Genomic DNA, 22,549 nt, shown 5'->3' with positions numbered 1-22,549 from the left:
TTTGTGGCATTCCTAAGACAATAATTTGATGACCGTGTGTATTTCCTGTAGGAGACACAAATAATCAACTTTGTGTCTCCTACCGGATACATTAGCCGGTAGGAGACGGGAATCAAATGATTAGCTTAGGAATGCGACAAAAACAAAAAAGAATCCATGGATTCAAGGCTTCATAGGGTGTGCAATTGATAGAAAATAAGTCATTTTGTGGGTGAACTACTCCTTTAAGGAATTTTAAGACCTTTTTAATACCTAAAATGTTTTACCATTACAGCATCCAAAGTAATCAACAAACACACAGTAAAAACCAGTCAAACATTGGCCAAATTGTCAAATAATATAAGAAAGAGGTAAAACAATTGAGAATAGCCGATCTACAAGCTCACAACGCCTCGCAACGCGAGGCGTTGTGAGCTTGTAGACCGGCTATTTTCACAATATTTATCTGGGGGGTTCCCAGTTCAAATATGATTGTTTTTGGGCGGGTCACGGCCTGAAAAGGTTGAGAACCACTGGTCTAGATCATGGTTCTTCAATAGGGGGGATATTTAATTATTTATTTAATATCGGCAAAGCAAACACAACAATTAAAGTACATTTACTTGAGTGCCGTACTTAAGTACAATTTTGAGTTATTTGTACTTCACTTGAGTATTTACAATTCCCAATACCTTTACTTCTACCCACTACATCTCAGAGGCAAATATTGTACTTTTACTTCATTACATTTATTTGAAAACTTTAGTTACTTTGTAGATTTTGATTATTATTACAAAACATACATTAACCACTTCAGCCCTATATACATTTGGACCATTTGAAAATAGCAGATCTACAAGCTCACAATGCGTCGCTATGCGAAGCATTGTGAGCTTGTAGATCTGCTGTTTTCTAAAGATTTGTATATATTTGAGAACTTGTGAAATGGGACATTCTGCCCAATGAGTACCTTCTACTTTTGTAAATTTGGAATTCTTGACTGTTATTATTATTAGTAGTATTTCTACATTGCAGTACTGATACTCTTACTTAAGTAAAAGATGTGAGTACTTTTTACACCACTGTTTTTTTCCCCCCCATCAGGTTATTTCCTGCCTCCTCCTCCTCCCCTTCATCCGACCTTCCTGCCCCTTCCTGCCCCCTTCCTCTCCCCTCCTCTCCTCTCCTGTGAGGTTAAATAGCTGCTCCCAGCGTCTCTCTGCAGACAGACAGAGCAGAGCAGAGCTTGGCACAAACAGGTACAGCAACAGGTTTATGTTACAGAGGGGAAGTACATTAAAAGGCTCATATTATATAAATAAAGCATGTACTCCAACAGAACGGATGGACCACGCAGAGGGAGATCTTTTGATTCTATCAACATCGCTCTGGAAGAAAAGCTACTGAATTACGAGGTGAGAATGTGACGTATATGTTTTAATGAGCAGTTATAACCATCTGAAAGCATTTTGGTTGTATTAGCTATGGTCCAAATAAAACATTAAAAGTAGTGTAAGTGATTTACTTTGGTTAAAATGAGTGTTAGATAGTTCTATATTCTGATAGTACTCATTGCTATAGAGTGTTTGTTCAGTAAGAGGAGACTCCCATGTCTTCTTTTATAAACAAACAAAAAATTCAGTGCTCTCTCCTGATTGGCTTAAATGTTGTCACCTACCTGAAAATGCACTATATTCTGTTTACTAAAGAGCTGGAGAGACCCCTGTGACCCAACAAACACTCTGTAGCAATGATTACTATCACAATATACTACTTTAACCTTTTTTAACAAAAAAATGACTTTTACCAAAAAATATCACTTACCCTACCTTTAACTAATTATTTGTTGATTTATTTATTAGTTGATGTTTTGTTTATTTATTTATTTTCATCAGTTGAAGCTGCTGCTTTTATTTAATGGACGTAAGATATAAATGGGTTTTAATTAATAATAGCCTGGTCTATCGTCAATGCAGATTATTTTAAGCCGTTGTATTGTCCTCATAGAGCAGGGGTGATGCAACTTTGATGATGGAGAGGGCCACTATATTTCCACACTCACTCCAGAGGGACACATTACATATAATGTTGGGCAGTATTTTACCTTTTTTCATAAATTAATGCCGTACAAATTTTTGCTATTTTTGAATTGGAACCCTGATTTTATTTTTGCTACTTTTGAATTGGAATCTCGAGAAGTAACATTTCTATTTAATTTCAAATGCATTTAATTATACTTATTTTAACTTTATGAACTTAAATGCAAACACATTGGACATAAAAAAAACAATATAATTGTAATACTAGTCCTTAAACTACTAATGCAGACTGAATTAATTAAAGCGGGTCATGTTGGCATGTTTGGAATTGTAACAGCTGAAATCAATAATATATCACTATTCTGATATTAACCTGCGGGCCGCATTAAGTGAAGGTGGGGGGGGCAGCATGTGGCCCCCGGGCCGCCAGTTGCCCATGTATGTCATATAGGCTTCGTCAAAGACGGTTAATTGGAATGCTTGTTAATTTCAACGTCGCATTTTTACCCAACAGCAGGTCAATGTGTTTTCTACATTATATTATATTTACAGAGCAATACAGTCTAGTCTATGCGTATAGTTAGGCCTACAGCGCTAGGCCCAGTACAGTAACCAACATCTGTGCATCAAGGAGCTGATGAGAGAGTTGCTGAAAAGCATCTGGGCCGTCCAAGGCCAACACACAGACACATGACCAGCTTATCTAACCTGGAACCAGTGGTGTACAGTAACTAAGTACATCTACTCAAGTACTGTACTTAAGTACAGTTTGGAGGTATTTTTACTTTATTGGAGTATTTCCAATTTTCAATACTTTTACTTCTACTCCAGGCAAATATTGCACTTTCACTACAATTATTTGAGAACTTGAGTTACTAGTTACTTTGCAGATATAAATTATTCCATTATAAAACATACATTAACCACTTTAGCCCAATTTCAAACCTAGACTATTTGAAAATAGCCGATCTACAAGCTCACAACGCGTCGCATCGTGACGCGTTGTGAGCTTGTAGATCTGCTATTTTCAAACATTTTAGTACTTTAAATACATTTTCATACCAACACTTTTGTACTTTTCTTGAATTTGGGACTTTTACTTGTAAGAGAGTACTTCTACATTGCAGTATTGATACTTTTACTTAAGTAAAACATTTGAGGACTTTTTCCACCACTGCTAGAAGTGTTTACATTTTTTATGAATAAAAGTGCCTTAAAGGACAGTTCCTTGAGTGCTGGAATAGAGAAGTATTCTTGTAAATTAACTCTTCTAGACCGTGCATCCGGCAAGAAAGCTCAGTAATATTGCTCGCACCTTTCGTGTGCAACGTTTTACTTGTAATATGGATAAAGTGTTCCCCTGCATGCTCAATAGGCAACACCTATTACATTTCATCTTTAAACCAGTTGAGGCCCATTGTGCCATGTCACCTAAGTGTGAAAACAATAGGTGATTAGCCTACTTCACAATACATGCATGTTCATTTGATTAGCTGTTGCGTCATGTAAGGATTATTAGAGTCTGCATTAGAGGCTCTCTGATGAGATTGGTGGAGACAAGCCGAGACGTTGTGCTGGGAGGCTATACTGCACTTTGCAGTGTTGATTTTGACAGCACATTTTGATTAAGTTTCAGTCACAGTCTTTTGAATAAACTTCATATTTTAGTCAATCTGAAAAGTTTTAGTTTTGTCTAGTTTTAGTCGACTAAATATCATAAGATTATAGTCGACTAAATCTACAGTTGATTTAGTCGACTAAAATGTATTTTGGTGGTGTCTTGATGCCGTCGTAATGGCTGATTTTACACTTGGTTGCATGCTGAAAATAGCCGATCTACAAGAATAGCCGATCTACAAGCTCACAACGCGTCGCGTCGCGCTGCGACGCCTTGTAAGCTTGTAGATCGGCTATTTTCAGAGCACGACACCCGAGCACAACCAAACATAAAATGACGTGTCTTTTAGTTCTACTGGATCTCTTCTCCACTAGATCCCTCACTGACATTTTAGTCTAGTTTTTATTTGTTGACGAAATTGTCAATATATTTAGTCTTAGTTTTAGTCATTGTAGCTTAGTTTTTATTTCGTTTTTATTTCGTTTTCATCAGTGAAAAAAGGTGCCTCGGTGCGTTAGAACACGGGGTGTTCAGTCAATTAGCCTCTCATGCCGTTTCCACAACGCTTGAAGGGCGAACTGTGGTGTTTAGCGGACTATTACATCGTTTGTACTTCCATTACATTGATTGATTGATTGATTGATTGATTGAATACTTTATTAGACAAAAATGTAAACAGCACGTGATACAGTCAGACATTAAGGCTAAACAGGATAACACATAAGAGTCCTGGGGACTTGTTTCCATTGTGGTCCTATGTACTCATATGTACTCAATTCATCAACCGTAATGTTGAAACTTGTTTTTACTCTGGATGGACTGCATATGGATCGGCCTGTCATTTCATTTCAAAGCTGTTCATGGATGAATTAATGTGATTATTTTGGAGCTGAACCGCAAATCCGCTGATGTCTGTAGAGGCTGTCGCTGTCCGTGGATCTGAGACCAGTGGTGGAAAGTAACTAAGTACATTTACTTATGTACTGTACTTAAGTACAATTTTGAGGTATTTGTACTTTACTTGAGTATTTCCAATTTCCAATACTTTTACTTCTACTCCACTACATCTCAGAGGCAAATATTGTACTTTTACTCCACTACATTTACTTGAAAACTTTAGTTACTAGTTACTTTTCAGATATGAATTATGATATAATGAAACATACATTAACCACTGTAGCCCTATTTTATGCCTAGGCTGTTTGAAAACAGCCGATCTACAAGCTCACAACGCGTCGCAATGCGACGCGTTGTGAGCTTGTAGATCTGCTATTTTCAAATATTTTAGTACTATTACTTTTTGTACTTTAAGTACATTTTAATGCCAATACTTTTGTACTTTTACTCAAGTACATTTTGAATTTGGGACTTTTACTTGTAACGGAGTACTTCTACATTGCAGTATTGATACTTTTACTTAAGTAAAACATTTGAGTACTTTTTCCACCACTGTCTGAGACGCATCAGAGGCTTTCACTGTCCACGGTGCTGAAACACAGTAGAGGCTTTCACTGTCCACGGTGCTGAGACGCATCAGAGGATGTCGCTGTCCGTGGTGCTGAAACACAGTAGAGGATGTCGCTGTCCGCGGTGCTGAAACACAGTAGAGGATGTCGCTGTCCGTGGTGCTGAAACACAGTAGAGGATGTCGCTGTCCGTGGTGCTGAAACACAGTAGAGGATGTCGCTGTCCACGGTGCTGAAACACAGTAGAGGATGTCGCTGTCCGCGGTGCTGAAACACAGTAGAGGATGTCGCTGTCCGCGGTGCTGAAACACAGTAGAGGATGTCGCTGTCCGCGGTGCTGAAACACAGTAGAGGATGTCGCTGTCCGTGGTTCTGAAACTCTTTTTTTTAATTCAAATTATTATTTATTATTCAATTTTGATCCTGGGCGCCTTCACTCCCCCCACCAGCCTAGGGAGCCCAGGGCCAGAGCTCATGCCTCCTTCAATGCATGAGAGCCAACTGACCTTCATTCTTATCACCTGACAGGGAGGGGGTGTCCCCGGTAGGACGTAGCGCTAAACAACGAGTAAATTGCCATCGCATTTATACATACACCCAGTGGTGGAAAGTAACTAAGTACATTTACTTAAGTACTGTACTTAAGTACAATTTTGAGGTATTTGTACTTTACTTGAGTATTTCCAATTTCCAATACTTTTACTTCTACTCCACTACATCTCAGAGGCAAATATTGTACTTTTACTCCACTACATTTATTTGAAAACTTTAGTTACTAGTTACTTTTCAGATATAAACTATGATATAATGAAACATACATTAACCACTTTAGCCCTATTTTATACTTTACATAGGCTATTTGAAAATAGCAGATCTACAAGCTCACAACGCGTCGCATCTCGACACGTTGTGAGCTTGTAGATCTGCTATTTCAAATATTTAGTACTTTTACTTTTGGGACTTTAAGTACATTTTGATGCCAATACTTGTGTACTTTTACTCAAGTACATTTTCAATTGTGGACTTTTACTTGTAACAGAGTATTTTTTATATTGCAGTATTGGTACTTTTACTTAAGTAAAGAATTTGAGTACTTTTTCCACCACTGCATACACCTATATAAATATCTTCTGATATAGAAGCCTAGATTGGTACAGCTTGTACCTCTAATGACAGTTCACATGAGACATTGGTTGAACATTATTTTATCATAACATGTTATAACGGTGTTATCAATCACCTCTATTTGCAGATAAATAAATCGACCTTCACTAAAATCGAAGAGAACACAGAGACAAAGAAGTCACCAGAGAAAGGCCGCGCTGCCATCGTCTTTTCCCTCAAGAATGAAGTGGGAGGACTGGTAAAGGCTCTCAAACTATTCCAAGTGAGACCTCCATCATTATACTGTGTTTAAAAAACACACAACATACCATAGATAGCCTACTGAACCAATACAGTGATGGACATAAGAACATTATATTCCAGATCCAAAAGCTAAAACATGTTTTCACACCATCTTGTTTTTTTTTTACGAAAATTAAGCCACATTTGTATTGCTAGCAAAACTGCTCACATATTTCTATAATGTGTGAAGAATTCAGCAACTGGGAATAATAAGGAATTCAAAAATAAGATGCAGAACCGTTTGAAAGGATTTCAATATGTTTTGAGAGTAATTGGTAATAATAATACTAATAATATCAATTCATATAGCACCTTTCAAAACAAGGTGATTTTAAAATAAAAATGTAATGGAAATAATTAAATACAGTTAAACACAAAACAATAAAACATAACTGGTCTTGACCCAGCCCTTTGTAACAATAGCTGACCAGTTTCTATTTTGCCATTCATTCCCCAAATCCTGGAGAAGACAACCTGTGGCAGCTATGAAAGACAATAATTGAAATACAAGTTCAGTGTCCTGATTGGATGAAACTTTGTACTCAACTGGGAAAAAAAATGTTTTGTTTACTAAAGGGCTGGAGAGACAGGAAGACCCTGTTACGGAACAAACACTATAGCAATACATTACTGCATATCATTATATAGAGATATTTAAAGGGATGTTTCACTTTCAAACATGTTCTGGGTTTATTTTAACGTCTACTCAGGCGTTTGTGTTTCACCCCTGACAGTTTTTAAGTTGCTTGATTCAGTATTTAGATATTTGATACATTCTATCAGACACGCAACCTTCCTATACAATCCTATTCAAACTCGAATCTAACCATGTGAGATTCATTGAAAACACACGTCCTTGGTTCTGGTGACGAATATTGTCCTTCTAAACTAAAACTAAAATAAATGAAAAAAGTAATTAGAAGGACAATATCAGTCGCTAGAACCAAGGACGGGTGTTTTCAATGAATCTAACATGGTTAAAATGGCATGTCTCATAAAATGAATATCCAAACATTGAATCAAGCAACTTAAAAACTAGGGGGCATACATACAGTAAGCCCAAGTATTTATTCACTTATTTTAATTTACATATATTATTACTACAGCTTTAACATTTTACTGATTACCTTTAAGGCCCCTAACTTCTTTTAAATCACGTATTTTATTATTTTATTGAAACGCCTTTCCGTAATGAAAAACCTTTGAAATTGTAATGTTTGATTCTCTTTTCTCACAGCACTTAATGTTGTTCTACATAATTATTATGGTTTGTGTTATTATGTTGCTGATTCTCTGTTATATTATCATTTAAGTACTTATTTATTTGTACCCTTGTCCGTTGCAGGAGAACCATGTGAACCTGGTGCACATCGAGTCCAGGAAGTCTAAACGGCGTAACTCAGAGTTTGAGATCTTCGTGGACGTCGACAGCAACCATGAGCAGCTGAACGAGATCATCCAGCTGCTGCAGAAACACGTCAACATCGTCGACATGGAGCCTCCAGACAACTCCTGTCTGCTGGACCAAGGTACAGTAAGACACAGTGCTTCTCAAAGTGGGTCCCGTAGCACCCAAGGGCCCAGCATCCGGCTTATAAATTGAGGCTATATAGGGAGTGACAGTTCGTAGGCCTGTAGTCTCGCTGTTTCACCTCTGCAGGTGTCAGAAGCAATTAGGCTCTATTCAAGCGGATGGGTTTTTGCCGAACGTTACACTTGATTTTATTACCTTAATAAACATTGTCATTAATACTATATGCTTCCAGTCGCTAGTTTAAAGTCTTCTTTCAATCACCATGATGTGCGTTTTGGTAAATTGTGGTCTCATTTATTTTAAAATGAATGATAAAGTAGGGTATGCTGTAGGAGGGGCGTGGCTACCTTGTGATGATTTTGATTGACAATCTAGACAACCAATAGCATTAATTCCCCACCCCCGCTCTGGTTGCAACCAATAGCATTCATTTCCGAGTCCATCTGAGTTGCACTGTACTTGGTGATTTTTTTCCCCCCATGTACACTAAATCTCTTCGCCAAAAATAGCAGTTGTGAGCTTGTAGATCTGCTATTTTTTGGCGAGTGTTCCCCCCCCCCCCCCCCAGAATAGGGACGCTGGGGTTCACGTGATAAAGTTATTAATGTCTTAATGGAAACGGTTTATTCTCTAAAGTGTTCCTGGTTTGACATACTGTATCGTAGGAGGAAATGTTTACATACAGTCAGTGGTGGAAAGTAACTATGTACATTTACTTAAGTACTGTACTTAAGTACAATTTTTAGGTATTTGTACTTTACTTGAATTTCCAATTTCCAATACTTTTACTTCTACTCCACTACATCTCAGAGGCAAATATTGTACTTTTACTCCACTACAATTATTTGAAAACTTTAGTTACTTTTCAGATATAAATTATGATATTATGAAACATACATTAACCACTTTAGCCCTATTTTATACCTAGGCTATTTGAAAATAGCAGATCTACAAGCTCACAAGTTAGTACTTTTACTTTTGGTACTTTAAGTACATTTTGATACCAACACTTTTATACTTTTACTCAAGTAAATTTAAAATTCCGGACTTTTACTTGTAACAGAGTATTTCTACAGTGCAGTATTGATACTTTTACTTAACTAAGAAATGTGAGTACTTTTTCCACCACTGCATACGGTTCTAAACGTTAACGAAACAGTTATTTCCAGGTGTGCCCTGAGGCAAAACGGGTTGAGAATCACAGCAGTAGAGCAACCAGAACAGCCATTTTCAACCTTTCTTTAATTTCAAGTACCCCCAGTTTGATGTGCATTAGGCCATGGGTGGCGGACCCCCATTTTATACATTTTCTTTTTTAAATCTCGGGACCCCAATGTACTCTACAGTGTAAACTCTTCAGTGTTAGAGTGTAGGATGGGTTAAAGGGATAGTTCACCCCCAAAATGACTTTTTTTCCTACGGATTAGTCACCCCATGGAGACTTGAATTCATGGATATGTTTTATTTTTTGTCGCATTTCTAAGCCAATAATTTGATGACCGGCAGCGGTTCCGCTGGTCATCAAATTATTAATAAAAATAGTCTCCATGGGGTGACTAATCCATAGAAAAAAAATATTTGTTTTGGGTGAACTATCCCTTTAAGTGTTTAAGAATATATCCTCCACTCTGTCATTTTTTAATGTATTCTTTTTTACAAATCAATGTGGATCACACTGGATCTGATTAGCAGTGGACCTTTCCTTCTCTTCTCAGACATGGACAACGTTCCCTGGTTCCCAAAGAAGATCTCAGACTTGGATAAATGTGCAAACCGCGTTCTGATGTACGGCTCAGCTTTAGACGCCGACCATCCGGTACGTAGCACTCTACACATATAGCCTAACCCTACTTCTGTAGGACTCTGCTTCTTACTCTACACATAGCCTAACCCTACTTCTGTAGGCTTCTGCTCCTTACTCTACACATAGCCTAACCCTACTTCTGTAGGCCTCTGCTTCTTACTCTACCCGTATAGCCTAACCCTACTTCTGTAGGCCTCTGCTCCTTACTCTACCCATATAGCCTAACCCTACTTCTGTAGGCCTCTGCTCCTTACTCTACCCGTATAGCCTATCCCTGCTTCTGTAGGCCTCTGCTTCTTACTCTACCCGTATAGCCTAACCCTACTTCTGTAGGCCTCTGCTTCTTACTCTACCCGTATAGCCTAACCCTACTTCTGTAGGCCTCTGCTTCTTACTCTACCGATATAGCCTAACCCTACTTCTGTAGGCTTCTGCTCCTTACTCTACCCATATAGCCTAACCCTACTTCTGTAGGCTTCTGCTCCTTACTCTACCCGTATAGCCTAACCCTGCTTCTGTAGGCCTCTGCTTCTTACTCTACTCATATAGCCTAACCCTACTTCTGTAGGCCTCTGCTTCTTACTCTACTCATATAGCCTAACCCTACTTCTGTAGGCCTCTGCTTCTTACTCTACTCATATAGCCTAACCCTACTTCTGTAGGCCTCTGCTTCTTACTCTACCCGTATAGCCTAACCTTACTTCTGTAGGCTTCTGCTCCTTACTTTTAAACATCAACTCATTAAAGGAGGAGTTCACCCAAAAATGTACTTATTTTCTATCAATTACACACCCCATGAAGCCTTGGATACATGGATCTATTTTTGTTTTTTGTCGCATTCCTGAGCCAATAATTTGATGAACGTTTGTATTTCCAGTAGGAGACACAAAGAGTCTACTTTGAGTCTCCTACCGGATACATTAGCCGGTTGGAGACGGGTATCAAATTATTAGCTTAGGAATGCGACAAAAACTAAAATAATTCCATGAATTCAAGGCTTCATGGGGTGTGCAATTGATGGAAAGTACGTAATTTTTTGGGTGAACTACTCCTTTAAATACTATATGTGACCTCATATCCTGTCCTTCTACGTGCTCTTTCACAGGGATTCAAGGACAATGTCTACCGGAGAAGGAGAAAGCATTTTGCTGACCTCGCTATGACCTACAAATAGTAAGTGATGCATTTACATCATTTACTTAAAGGACAACTTTAGTTTTTTACAACCAAGGTTTATATTTTAGCTTGTAATTAAAGTAAATAAAAGATGAGTGTCATTTTTTTTTCATGTACTGCTTTCTACAGTTTTGGCAATTTTTGCGATATTTTTTACAGTGGGCGGGGGCATTCTGTCCGGTGGCTAAATATGCCTTTTTTACACAATAAAAAAGGTCCTGTGGTCTTTGATGGCCAGATGTGAGTTATTGGGGGCTAGAAGAGCTACTGTACATAATAATAAAGAAAACACCGGGTTATTGTGTAAAAAAAGACATATTTAGCCACCGGACAGAATGCCCCCACCCACTGTAAAAAAGATGGCGAAAATTGCTAAAACTACAGAAAGCAGTACATTTAACATTTTTAACACTCATATTTTATTTACTTTAATTACAATCTAAAACATAAACCTTGGTTGTAAAAAACTAAAGTTGTCCTTTAAGTATTGCACAAGCTAAGTAGCCTACAAGTTTGAGGTATTTTTTACTATATCCCAATTTTCAGTACTTTTACTTCTACTCCACTATATATCAGAGGCAAATATTGTACTTTTACTCCACTACAATTATTTGAAAACTTTAGTTACTAGTTACTTTGTAGATTTTGATTATTATTACTACAAACAAATCACACCCAGTGTGAAGAGAGTGGTGCCTGTGATGAGTTAATTCGTGTAACTGGTTGCACCTTTGTGTTGCAATCAGCTGCAGCTGTTGAGGCCGTGCTCATACATACGGACGGACGGACGGACGGACGGACGGACAGACACACACGGTCAAGTGTAGGAGTGGCTGGCACCACTCAAAAACATACATTAACCACTTAATGTACCACACAGCCCTATATATATATTTTTCGGCAGATCTACAAGCTCAGTGAGTCGCGATGCGACGCATTGTGAGCTTGTAGATCAGCTATTTTATACATTTGAAAACTTGTGAAATGGGACATTCTGCATAATGAATACTTTCTACTCTTAGTACATTTTGATACCAATACTTTTGTACTTTTACTCAAGTCAGTTTTTAATTCCTACATTGCAGTATTGATACTTTTACTTAAGTAAAAAAATACTCTACTTTTTTCCACCACTGCTAATTTCTAACATGTTTTTAGCCGCATGCTGAAAGCATAGCGGCTCTACAGACAGCACTAGTCCTAGTCCGACACCCGAGTGACACCTAAGTGTCATTGGCTGTCCTGGCTGTCCTTCACACTTCCCGCCAATGGGGAGACGGCTCTCTGCAGCACCCGCCTCTCCTCCTTTGACACCTATTTGTCATTGGCTGTCCTGGCTGTCCTGGCTGTCCTTCACACGGCGCTTTGCAGCACCCGCCTCTCCTTCTTTGCAGCAGAGAGAGAGAAAGGGAGAGAGCTTCAGGCAGGAGGGTTAGCCTAAATGCTAGCGTGCTTCATTAGACCTAGTTTGGCTATTAAGTTATTATTTGGCCATGTTCACACTGACTTCAATCTTAGCTATTGTTGGGAAGACCCGTGTGGTGTCACAAAATGTTGCCACCACTTATATAAAAAACATTAGAGCATTAATCTGCGACGCTATTAATCTGCGAATGTTGCCAGGTTTGGCGAGAGAAACAAGCAATCCAGAAAACAAGTAATCAGGTCTATGAAAAGATTGGGGCCTAAAAAGCCTGCCGCATGCGGCTTTATTATGACTTTGGTCATTTCTTGTTTTACAAGTAACTAATAATCCTGCTTCTTCCGTTGCGTAGCGGCGATCCCATCCCTCGCATCGAGTTCACGGAGGAGGAGGTGAAGACGTGGGGCGTGGTCTACCGGGAGCTCAGCCAGCTCTATCCCACTCACGCCTGTCGTGAATACTTGAAGAACCTGCCCCTGCTGGCCAAGCACTGCGAGTGCAGGGAGGACAACATCCCTCAGCTGGAGGACGTGTCCCGCTTCCTCAGAGGTAACGTACGTCTCGCTGCCGTGTAAAACCTTTCACTGTACTTTAACCCAGTGGTTCTCAACCTTTTTCAGGCCGCGACCCCCCAAAATAATCACATTTGAACTGGGGACCCCCCAAAATAATCATATTTGAACTGGGGACCCCCCCCCACCCTGACAAGCAATTGGAATTGTTGGCATTACATTTAGTTTGACTCGCTTCCACAGAAAATATTATGAAAGTAGCAGATCTACAAGCTCACAACGCCTCGCAAAGATCAACTATTTTCAAAAATGTTGCCTCTTTCTTATATAATTTGACAATTTGTCCAATGTTTGACCAGTTTTTATAGTGTAGTTTGTTGATTACTTTTGATGCAGTAATGGTCTTTTTCTTTTATTGTTTTTTTTTTTGGTATTAAAAAGTTATTTAAAAAGTCCATAAATTGTCACTTAACTGTGACCCTGTGACCCTGGGTCCCAACCCACAGGTTGAGAACCACGGCTTTAACTCACCTCACTGTCGTTTAAAACCTTTCACTGCACTTTAGCCCTCTTCACTGCAGCATCATTTTAAATCACGTCACTGCATTTTAAACCTCTCTGCTGCAATGTAAAACCCTACTGCTGCATTAGAGCCTTTCACTGCACTTTAAAACCCATTTAGTTTAAAACCCTTCACTGTACTTTAAAACCATTAACTTCACCATCAAACCCTTCTCTGCTTATCTGAATCCAATGGAGGATTTAGCCTCAATGTGTACTCTTACAGTACAACGTCGAGCTAGTTAGCTTGAAGACATGTTATTGCCATCAAAACAAGAGTGTAAATGATGTATTAACTATATTAGACCTGGAACGCATCTGTGTCACTTTTTGATTGGAGCTAAAAAGCATTATTTTACACTTTGGCTATTCAAAAATAGCAGATATACAAGCTCATAGCGCGGCACCGAGTGCCACGCTACGAGCTTGTAGATCTGCTATTTTTTGAAAAATCGTGACAATGTGTGCAAATCTTTTAATATATTGTTCTGAAGCAAACATTTTTAACTCAAATCTTTGTTTCTGGGGGTCCCTGGAACAAAACATTTTGAGATGGAGGTCCGCGGCCAAATACATATCATTTGACATGAAGAAGTTTGAGCACCGCTGATATAGAAACATACATTTTTCAGAAAACCGTTGGGATTTAGAAGACATTTCTCCAGGTTTAGTTAATGGATTCTCTCATATAATGGTTTGCATTGTTTTGTTTTGTGTTGTGTTGTTCAGAACGCACAGGGTTCACCATCAGACCGGTAGCGGGTTATCTCTCGCCCAGAGACTTCCTGGCCGGGTTGGCCTTCCGTGTTTTCCACTGCACCCAGTATGTGAGACACAGCTCTGACCCGCTGTACACCCCGGAGCCGTAAGTAACATGAACACAGCCTCAATGAGCATTTGATTTGACTTGATTTGACTTGATTGGCCCCGTGGGCAATGGCTCTTTAAGTGGCGTCTCCAGCTAGATGACTGATAGTTAAGAATGTGTACAAAAGGAACCAAATTGGTTCCATTTCCATTTTCTCAGAGTCTGTGGCCCAAATGCGTATAAAACTGGAGGGCCTTGAAATTGAGAGCCACTGCCCCCTGGGGGACAAACAATGCAAAAACAAAGTAAGTTTGAAGTATGTATATTTCATTATGTCTTAATTATAACGGGTATATGTATGTAGATTTGGTCAGGTATAATTATTATAAGTATGTCCTAATTATAACAGGTATATATATATATATATATACCTGTTATTAGAACATACGTCAATAAATATGCCTGTTATTAGAACATACATCAATAAATATACCTATTATTAGAACATATATACATATATACCTGTTATTATGTTCTAATAACAGGTATATTTATTGAAGTATGTTCTAATAACAGGTATATTTATTGAAGTATGTTCTAATAACAGTTATATGTATTGAAGTATGTTCTAATAACAGGTATATTTATTGAAGTATGTCCTAATAACAGGTATATTTGACATTTTCAGGGACACATGCCATGAGCTCCTGGGTCACGTCCCCCTGCTGGCGGAGCCTAGCTTTGCACAGTTCTCTCAGGAGATTGGTCTGGCCTCACTGGGAGCCTCCGATGACTCCGTCCAAAAACTGGCCACGGTAAGTCTTTTCCAATTCTCTTCAATTACATCTTATTACTATGCCCAATTACAATAAGTTGTCTCAAGCATTTTTTTTTGCGACAGTGGAGGGGGGTAGAGAGATTTATTTTGGTACAACAAATACAAGTACACACAATATAGCTTAATATAAAATGTACAAGTGTAATAAAACACTTGTTACAGTTTTTCCCCCCAAAGAATCTAACATGGTTAAAATGGAGTTTGAAGTTACAAAAGTTTGTATAGGAAGGGGGCCTGTCTGATAAAATGAATATCAAATATCTAAATACTGAATCAAGAAACTTAAACTCTGTCTGAGGGGCTCACAAAAGCCTGAGTAGACAAAATGACACCAAACATATTTGAAAGTGAAATATCCCTAACTTATACATGTACAGTATAGTGGTTGTAGTCGGTTTACCTGCTCATCTATTGAGACATGTAGGTCATGTGGTCAGGTAGGACATCTAGTGGTTGAAAAGAGGTACTGCATGAAATTCAAATGGAGAATATAGCTGCAAGCAGCGATAATACGGGGCCAGGAGAGAGAAAGAGAAATGATAATTCCTTTAACAGGTCAGTTCATGAAAGTCCTTGCGGTCTTGTTTCCAATGAGGGCCTGTGAGCAATTAGGAGTTAAGAGTCTTGCCTGTGTCGATGACGAATTTCATCAACACATTTGCTGACCTGGCCTGGAATCGTACCTGGGGCAACCAGAGCCTCTGGCTCCCTAGGCGGGCTCACTAACCACTCAGCTATGGCCGCCCCTGAGAGAGAGAGAGAGAGAGAGAGAGAGAGAGAGAGAGAGAGAGAGAGAGAGAGAGAGAGAGAGAGAGAGAGAGAGAGAGAGAGAGAGAGAGAGAGAGAGAGAGAGAGAGAGAGAGAGAGAGAGAGAGAGAGAGAGAGAGAGAGAGAGAGAGAGAGAGAGAGAGAGAGAGAGAGAAACGGAATAGATTGAAGATAGAAACGGAATAGATTGAAGAGACAGACATGGAAACGGAATAGATTGAAGAGAAAGACATGGAAACGGAATAGATTGAAGAGAGAGAGAGAGAGCCATGGAAACGGAATATATTGAGTCATGTTTTTTGCAATTCAACGTAAATGAGTGTGCATCAAGTGAGGCTTGAACCAGCAACCTTGCGGTCGTGAGGCACTCTTAGGTAGCTGCAACACTACCTATAGTGCTATAGCTTTGTCCAGGCTGATGTTGTCTGTTGAGGATGACAAACGCTTGCCTTCTGTCATGACCCAAGCCCCTGTTTCACTAACACTAAGATCACTCGTTCACAAACCATTTACCAATGAAGAAATTGTACATCTCCTCAGAAGCAAAACTAGTGAAAGTAGCCGATCTACAAGCTCACAAACCATTAAAAGTTGTCAGATTGTACATCGGCTATTTTCACAATGAAGTATGTTATACATTGAAAAAACATACTCTCATTGCTATCTGAAAAGTTGTGAGATTGTAGATCAGCTGTATGTAAAAAACACTCAATTAAGTATTTCATGTTATCTTTAACAATTGCAGATGTATTCATTGATAGTCATGTTGTGTGAAATGCAACTTAGATGAAGTCCGCACCAAGTGAGGCTTGAACTGGTGACCTTCAGGTTGTGGGGCACACATTTAAGCGAGAAGCCACCAACAGACAAGAACCTGTGAAAAAGGAGATCACACAGATCATACAGTTTCACGCAAATAGCTGAAAAATCCTGGGTTTAAGTGTTTTTCAAACTGCTCAAGATTGCGGACAATCTAAGGGCGGTGCTTACTGGTCAACGTGATAGATGTGTTCCTCATTAGTCAAGGCACATGTGTAAGCAGGTCTAATGGCTGTCGGCCAAACGAGGCATGACTTTTGCCTGTTTAAAGTTTCAATTTTCAAAAAATTGCTATAGCGCCCCCGTTTGACCAATTGGAGTAAGATTGGTTTCAGTGATATTTGGAATGGCCCTTTACATTTCTGCAAAGTTTCAAAGAATGGTAAGTCTGCATGTATGTGTTAGGGGCAGATGAATAATTGTCATAAAACTGCAATATTCATTGGCTCATTAAAGCTTCATTTTTTCACTTATGGAAGATATTTTGCAAACGTTTTTTGGTATAGGTCCAAAGTTCATGTGTAAAAAGTTTCGTGCAGATTACTCAAAAATCCCAGGAGGAGATAGGTTTTAACTGTTTTTCATATAATTCGAAATGGTGGGAGATCTAAGGGTCAGAGGTCAAAAGTCAGAGCGTGAAAGTTGTTCATCATGAGGAGACGCATGTGTGTATTGAAGTTTTATGGCTGTAGGTAAAACAGGGCATGAGTTGTACCTGTTCAAAGTTGGCATTTTCAACTGAGTGCTATAGCGCCACCTTTTGACGAAAGATTGTGAGATTTATTTTTTGATCGTTTTTCATGACCATCTATCATATGGCCGAGTTTCATAAAAAGCGTATGCACGGTTCAGCCAGAACTGGCAAAAACGGCAGAAGAAGAAGAAGAAGAAATGGAATAATGCGAATAACAATACGGGTCCATGCTGGAAGCCTGGCCCCGTAAAAAAACGTCATCTTCATTTCCCTTATTAAAGCTTTAGGAAAAAGTACTCACATTTTCTACTTAAGTAAAAGTATCAATACCGCAATGTAGAAATACTCTGTTACGAGTAAAAGTCTGGAATTCGAAATGTACTTGAGTAAAAGTACAAAAGTATCGTGTGGTCAAATGTCAAACTGTTTAAAGGTCTAAAAATCGTTTGAAAATAGCAGATCTACAAGCTTGCAGATCTTCTATTTTCAAATGGCCGAAATGTATACAGGGCTGAAGTGGTTAATGTATGTTTTGTAACAATAATCAAAATGTACAAAGTAACTAAAGTTTTCAAATAATTTTAGTGGAGTAAAAGTACATTATTTGCCTCTGAGATGTAGTGGAGTAGAAGTAAGAGTATTAGAAATTGGAGAAACTCAAGTAAAGTACAAATACCTCAAAATTGTACTTGAGTAAATGTACTTAGTTACTATACAGCACTGCTTATGTACATGTGTAGGGGACCTGGGTTCAAATCCCAGGCAGGACATGGAAGTTATGGATTGTTTAGTTTAGTTCATTTTCATCTTGAGCTTATAACCGACCCAACTGAAGGAAATGCTCAAATTGATAGGATGGAGACAAAAATAAAGCGTTTTTTTGTTAATCTTATCTTATTCTATTCTCATCATTTCCAGTGCTACTTCTTCACGGTGGAGTTCGGTCTATGCAAACAGGAAGGAGTGCTGCGTGCGTACGGCGCCGGTCTGCTGTCCTCCATCAGTGAACTGAAGGTATGAGAACATCATCTGTCACATCAGGGGCGTCACGGCCATTCACTGTGCGTACGACGCAACACCCTCACTCTCACAGAGGCGTGATTTCATTCCCCCCACTTTTTGAAAAAAAAAATATATATATACATTTTTTTGTTGATAATAAATCGGTAAAATCAGGCAAAAATAAGAATAATTTTTTTAACCTAACCCTAACCCTAAAACCGAAATAAAGTAACCAAAACACCGGAAAAAACCTAACAAACTAACAGAATCCACCCAAAAAACGCAATGTTTTGAAAATACAAAATGTGTTTACATTTGACAGTTACAAGTGTTCGCTTGAAAAAAAATATATTCAAAGATTTGTAAAAATGTTCACGATTTTTTTTAAATAGCAGATCTACAAGCTCATAGCGCGGCACTCGGTGCCGCGCTATGAGCTTGTATATCTGCTATTTTTGAATAGCCAAAGTATAAAATAAGGGGTATAGTCCACCGAAAGTCCACCCCCCCCCCCCCCACCTTCTGAGAGCCCGTGACGTCCCTGTGTCAATTCATGATCTAAATCAGTGGTTCCCAAACGTGTTCACGTCAAGGACCCCCAAAACGATGATATGTGTTTGGCCGCAGGACCCCCATCTCATAATATTTTGTTCCAGGGACCCCCCCAGAAGCAAAGATTTGAGTTACAAATGTTTGCTTTAAAAATATATATATTCGAAGATAGAAACATTTTAAACACGATTTTTCAAAAATAGCAGATCTACAAGCCCACTAACACTGTTTATTTAAACTGTTGGTTCTCAAACATTTTCATGTCAAGGACCCCCTTGTATGCATTTACGTAGCTACGGACCCCCAATAAGAGAAGATTTGTCAACATTTTCTACAAGCTTTTGCAAGCTTTAACACATTGAGTGCCAGTCGCGTAGATCTACGCGAACCTATTTAAAGCCGCCACGTGCCAGTCGCGTAGATCTACGCCAACTGGTGCTTTTTCCTTTTTTTCTAAAAAAAGTTCACATTGCACTTTTTTCAATTTTCGATACGGCACATTTCAGTGTAACACCACCGGAAACGGAATTATTCGGGATCCGGTTTTGCCGATCCCGTCAGCCTCCGTTCTAATGACGAAACTGAAACGCGATTTTCTCTTTGTAGTTTTTCTCCTCGCTGATCACTGTTTAACATAAACCGTTCTAACTACAACATGGAGGCACCGTTTGACACGTGGTTTTCACTGGTAGAAGCAGGGAGATGTCCGCGAACAAAACAAACAGTGCAGAGCTCAATCTTAAGGATTTTAGCAAGGTCTATGGCGACGTGAAAAAAAACAAAAAAACAACAATAAAACGTTGGCACTGGTGAGTACATTATGAGATTAACCTCTGGCATGGAATGTGTTGTTAAAAGGCGGCTGAAACAGCGTGCGCACACGCACATGCACACACACCCATATGCACACAAACACAACAGTATGTGCACATAGTTTATTGTGTGTGTGTGTGTGTGTGTGTGTGTGTGTGTGTGTGTGTGTGTGTGTGTGTGTGTGTGTGTGTGTGTGTGTGTGTGTGTGTGTGTGTGTGTGTGTGTGTGTGTGTGTGTGTGTGTGTGTGTGTGTGTGTGTGTGTGTGTGTGTCCATCCCTCCGCAGCACGCGCTCTCTGGCAATGCAAGGATCATGCCCTTTGACCCCAAAGTGACCTGCAGACAGGAATGCATCATCACAACGTTTCAGGACGTTTACTTTGTCTCTGACAGCTTCGAGGAGGCCAAGGTCAAGATGAGGTGAGACACTTCAGATTATAGATATAATGAACAATGCATCAACATAACTATCAAAATTACAATATGATGAAATACTGCAGTTTACAAATCACAGTGGTTGCAATGAATAGGCTCTATGCACAGCAGCCATTTTGGAGAGAAATTGGGCCACTTCTTACTTCCTTCACAGGTGTTACCAATGATACTAATGAAGGCTCTGTTCCATTCTGGTCAAACAGAGTCAGGGTCCTGATATTGTGCATGTTGGCTCACTGAAAACACTCTGCTACACCAGTGGGTCTCAGAGTGTGGTCCAGGGACCCTCATGGTTCCTTGAGGGGGTTCCAAATGGCCCCTGAAAAGGTATGTAACTCTGAGAGTGTACAAATGGAACCAAATGGACCCTTACGGGTCCACTTGGTTCCATTTGTACACTCTCAGAGTTATGGGGGTCCTTGAAATTAAAAGGTTTGAGAACCACTGTGCTACATGAAATGGAACAGAGCCTTCATTAGTATCATTGGTAAAACCTGTGAAGGAAGAGGCCCAATTTCTTTCCAATATGGCTGCTGTGCATAGTTGCCAGTGGTGGAGAGTAACTAAGTACATTTACTTAACCCATTTAGACCAGAGGCCGATTCTAAAAACGCCTTCTAAATCCTGACCTAAGCTATCTGAAAAACTTCAAATATTTATTAAAAGATTACAACAAATGTATGTTGCTATATACTGTACATAGCAACAAGAAAAGGGGTTTCCCGTCCTGAAAGGTATAGTTACAAAAAGGGGTTACCGCCCCAAAATGGGAGAGAGTTCGTCCAACACGGTTAACTTTTTGCCGTTTTCAGTTTTGGTCAAAGTTACATTATTGTTGAGATGCAGATGAATGGATTGTTTTGAAACGTCTTGCTGAAAATACTACCCAGAGAAAAGCTATAGGAATGGAACTCAGGCGTCCATGAATATTAGCTGGTCATTATAAACAAAGGAAAGAAAAATAAAACTATGTTTTGGAATCTGGAGTATTCATGACTTGTAGTCAGTGGGCTGAATATGCAATAACACCGGTCATGTCATTTGAATCACAGGATCATATAATCTCATATAATCTTGTTTTTTCATATATTTATTTGGGCTTTTCTGCCTTTTATGTGGTTAGTACAGTGGAGAGAGACAGGAAACAGGGAGAGAGTGACAGGAAAAAGGGTAGAGGGAGACAGGGAGTGACACACAGCAAAGGTGGTCGGGAATCGAACCTGTGACTCATTAGAGCCTATAGAATCTCTGCTTAATGTCCAGCTAAAGGTTTATTTCAGAATAACCTATTCTATGAGCTCTGCATTGGCTTTAGTGGCCGTGAAATGAGGGACAGTTTTGCCGTTTTCGCGTGCCGTCGCGATCATCCGTTCCATAGTTATTGGCAGTTGAATGTAGGTTGTTATCGCCAAAAAGCAGCGGAAAGCACTCAAAGCAGAGAAAAGGGCAATCTTTTCAATACTTTTACTTCTACTCCACTACATCGATCTCAGAGGTAAATATTGTACTTTTACTCCACTACAATTTTTTGAATACTTGAGTTACTAGTTACTTTGCAGATATAAATGATTACATTATAAAACACACATTAACCACTTTAGCCCTATTTTATACCTAGGCTATTTGAGAATAGCCGATCTACAAGCTCACAACGCGTCGCATCGCGACGCATTGTGAGCTTGTAGATCTGCTATTTTCAAACATTTAGTACTTTTACTTTTGGTACTTTAAGTACATTCTGATACCAATACTTGTACTTTTACTCAAGTAAATTTGTAATTCCGGACATTTACTTGTAACAGAGTACTTCTACATTGCAGTATCGATACTTTTACTTAAGTAAAACATTTGAGTACTTTTCCCACCACTGTAGGTTATTAGCGAAGAGTGCCATCTAGCGTCTTAACACTGAAAACACGTGTCAAACACGCCATTGCCTGTCTCTTCCAGGGAGTTCGCCAAGACCATCAAGCGCCCGTTCACGGTGCGCTACAACCCGTACACGCAGAGCGTGGACGTGCTGAAGGACACGCCCAGCATCAACAGCGTGGTGGAGGAGCTCCGGCACGAGCTGGACATCGTGGGGGACGCGCTCAGTCGCCTCAACAAGCAGCTGGGAGTCTAGACTGGTTTTAACCGGTTTAAAACTGCTTTGAACTGGTCTCATCGCCAGTTTAAACTGGTTTTAACTCGTTTGAACTGGTCTCTTCCCAGTTTAAACTGATTATAACTCGTTGGTTTTAACTCGTTTGAACTGGACTCATCCCAGTTTAACCTGGTTTTAACTGGTCTCATCCCAGTT

General features: G+C 39.4%; 1 protein-coding gene across 1 annotated transcript; it reads left to right on the top strand.

The window, feature by feature from the left end:
* The first annotated feature begins 1,241 nt into the window (after positions 1–1,241).
* Positions 1,242–22,549, top strand: tph1a (tryptophan hydroxylase 1 (tryptophan 5-monooxygenase) a). Its single transcript, XM_084059216.1, has 11 exons — positions 1,242–1,394; positions 6,355–6,489; positions 7,855–8,038; positions 9,759–9,859; positions 10,953–11,020; positions 12,799–12,995; positions 14,249–14,384; positions 15,016–15,142; positions 18,365–18,460; positions 20,099–20,232; positions 22,198–22,549. The coding sequence occupies exons 1-11, from the start codon at positions 1,305–1,307 to the stop codon at positions 22,370–22,372; spliced, it is 1,443 nt and encodes a 480-aa protein (XP_083915342.1). The 5' UTR covers positions 1,242–1,304; the 3' UTR covers positions 22,373–22,549.

Source organism: Gymnoscopelus microlampas (assembly GCF_963454915.1).
Source record: "Gymnoscopelus microlampas genome assembly, chromosome: 6".
NCBI lineage: Eukaryota > Metazoa > Chordata > Actinopteri > Myctophiformes > Myctophidae > Gymnoscopelus > Gymnoscopelus microlampas.
This window is presented reverse-complemented; position numbering and strand designations above follow the sequence as displayed.

What these genes read in the sequence shown, in the direction of transcription:
- tph1a (XM_084059216.1), top strand. Translation starts at nt 1,305, where the DNA reads ATGTACTCCAACAGAACGGATGGACCACGCAGAGGGAGATCTTTTGAT. An exon ending in CTCCTGTCTGCTGGACCAAG is followed by an intron (nt 8,039 to 9,758) that starts GTACAGTAAGAC and finishes TTCTCTTCTCAG; the next exon opens with ACATGGACAACGTTCCCTGG. An exon ending in GAGGCCAAGGTCAAGATGAG is followed by an intron (nt 20,233 to 22,197) that starts GTGAGACACTTC and finishes TGTCTCTTCCAG; the next exon opens with GGAGTTCGCCAAGACCATCA.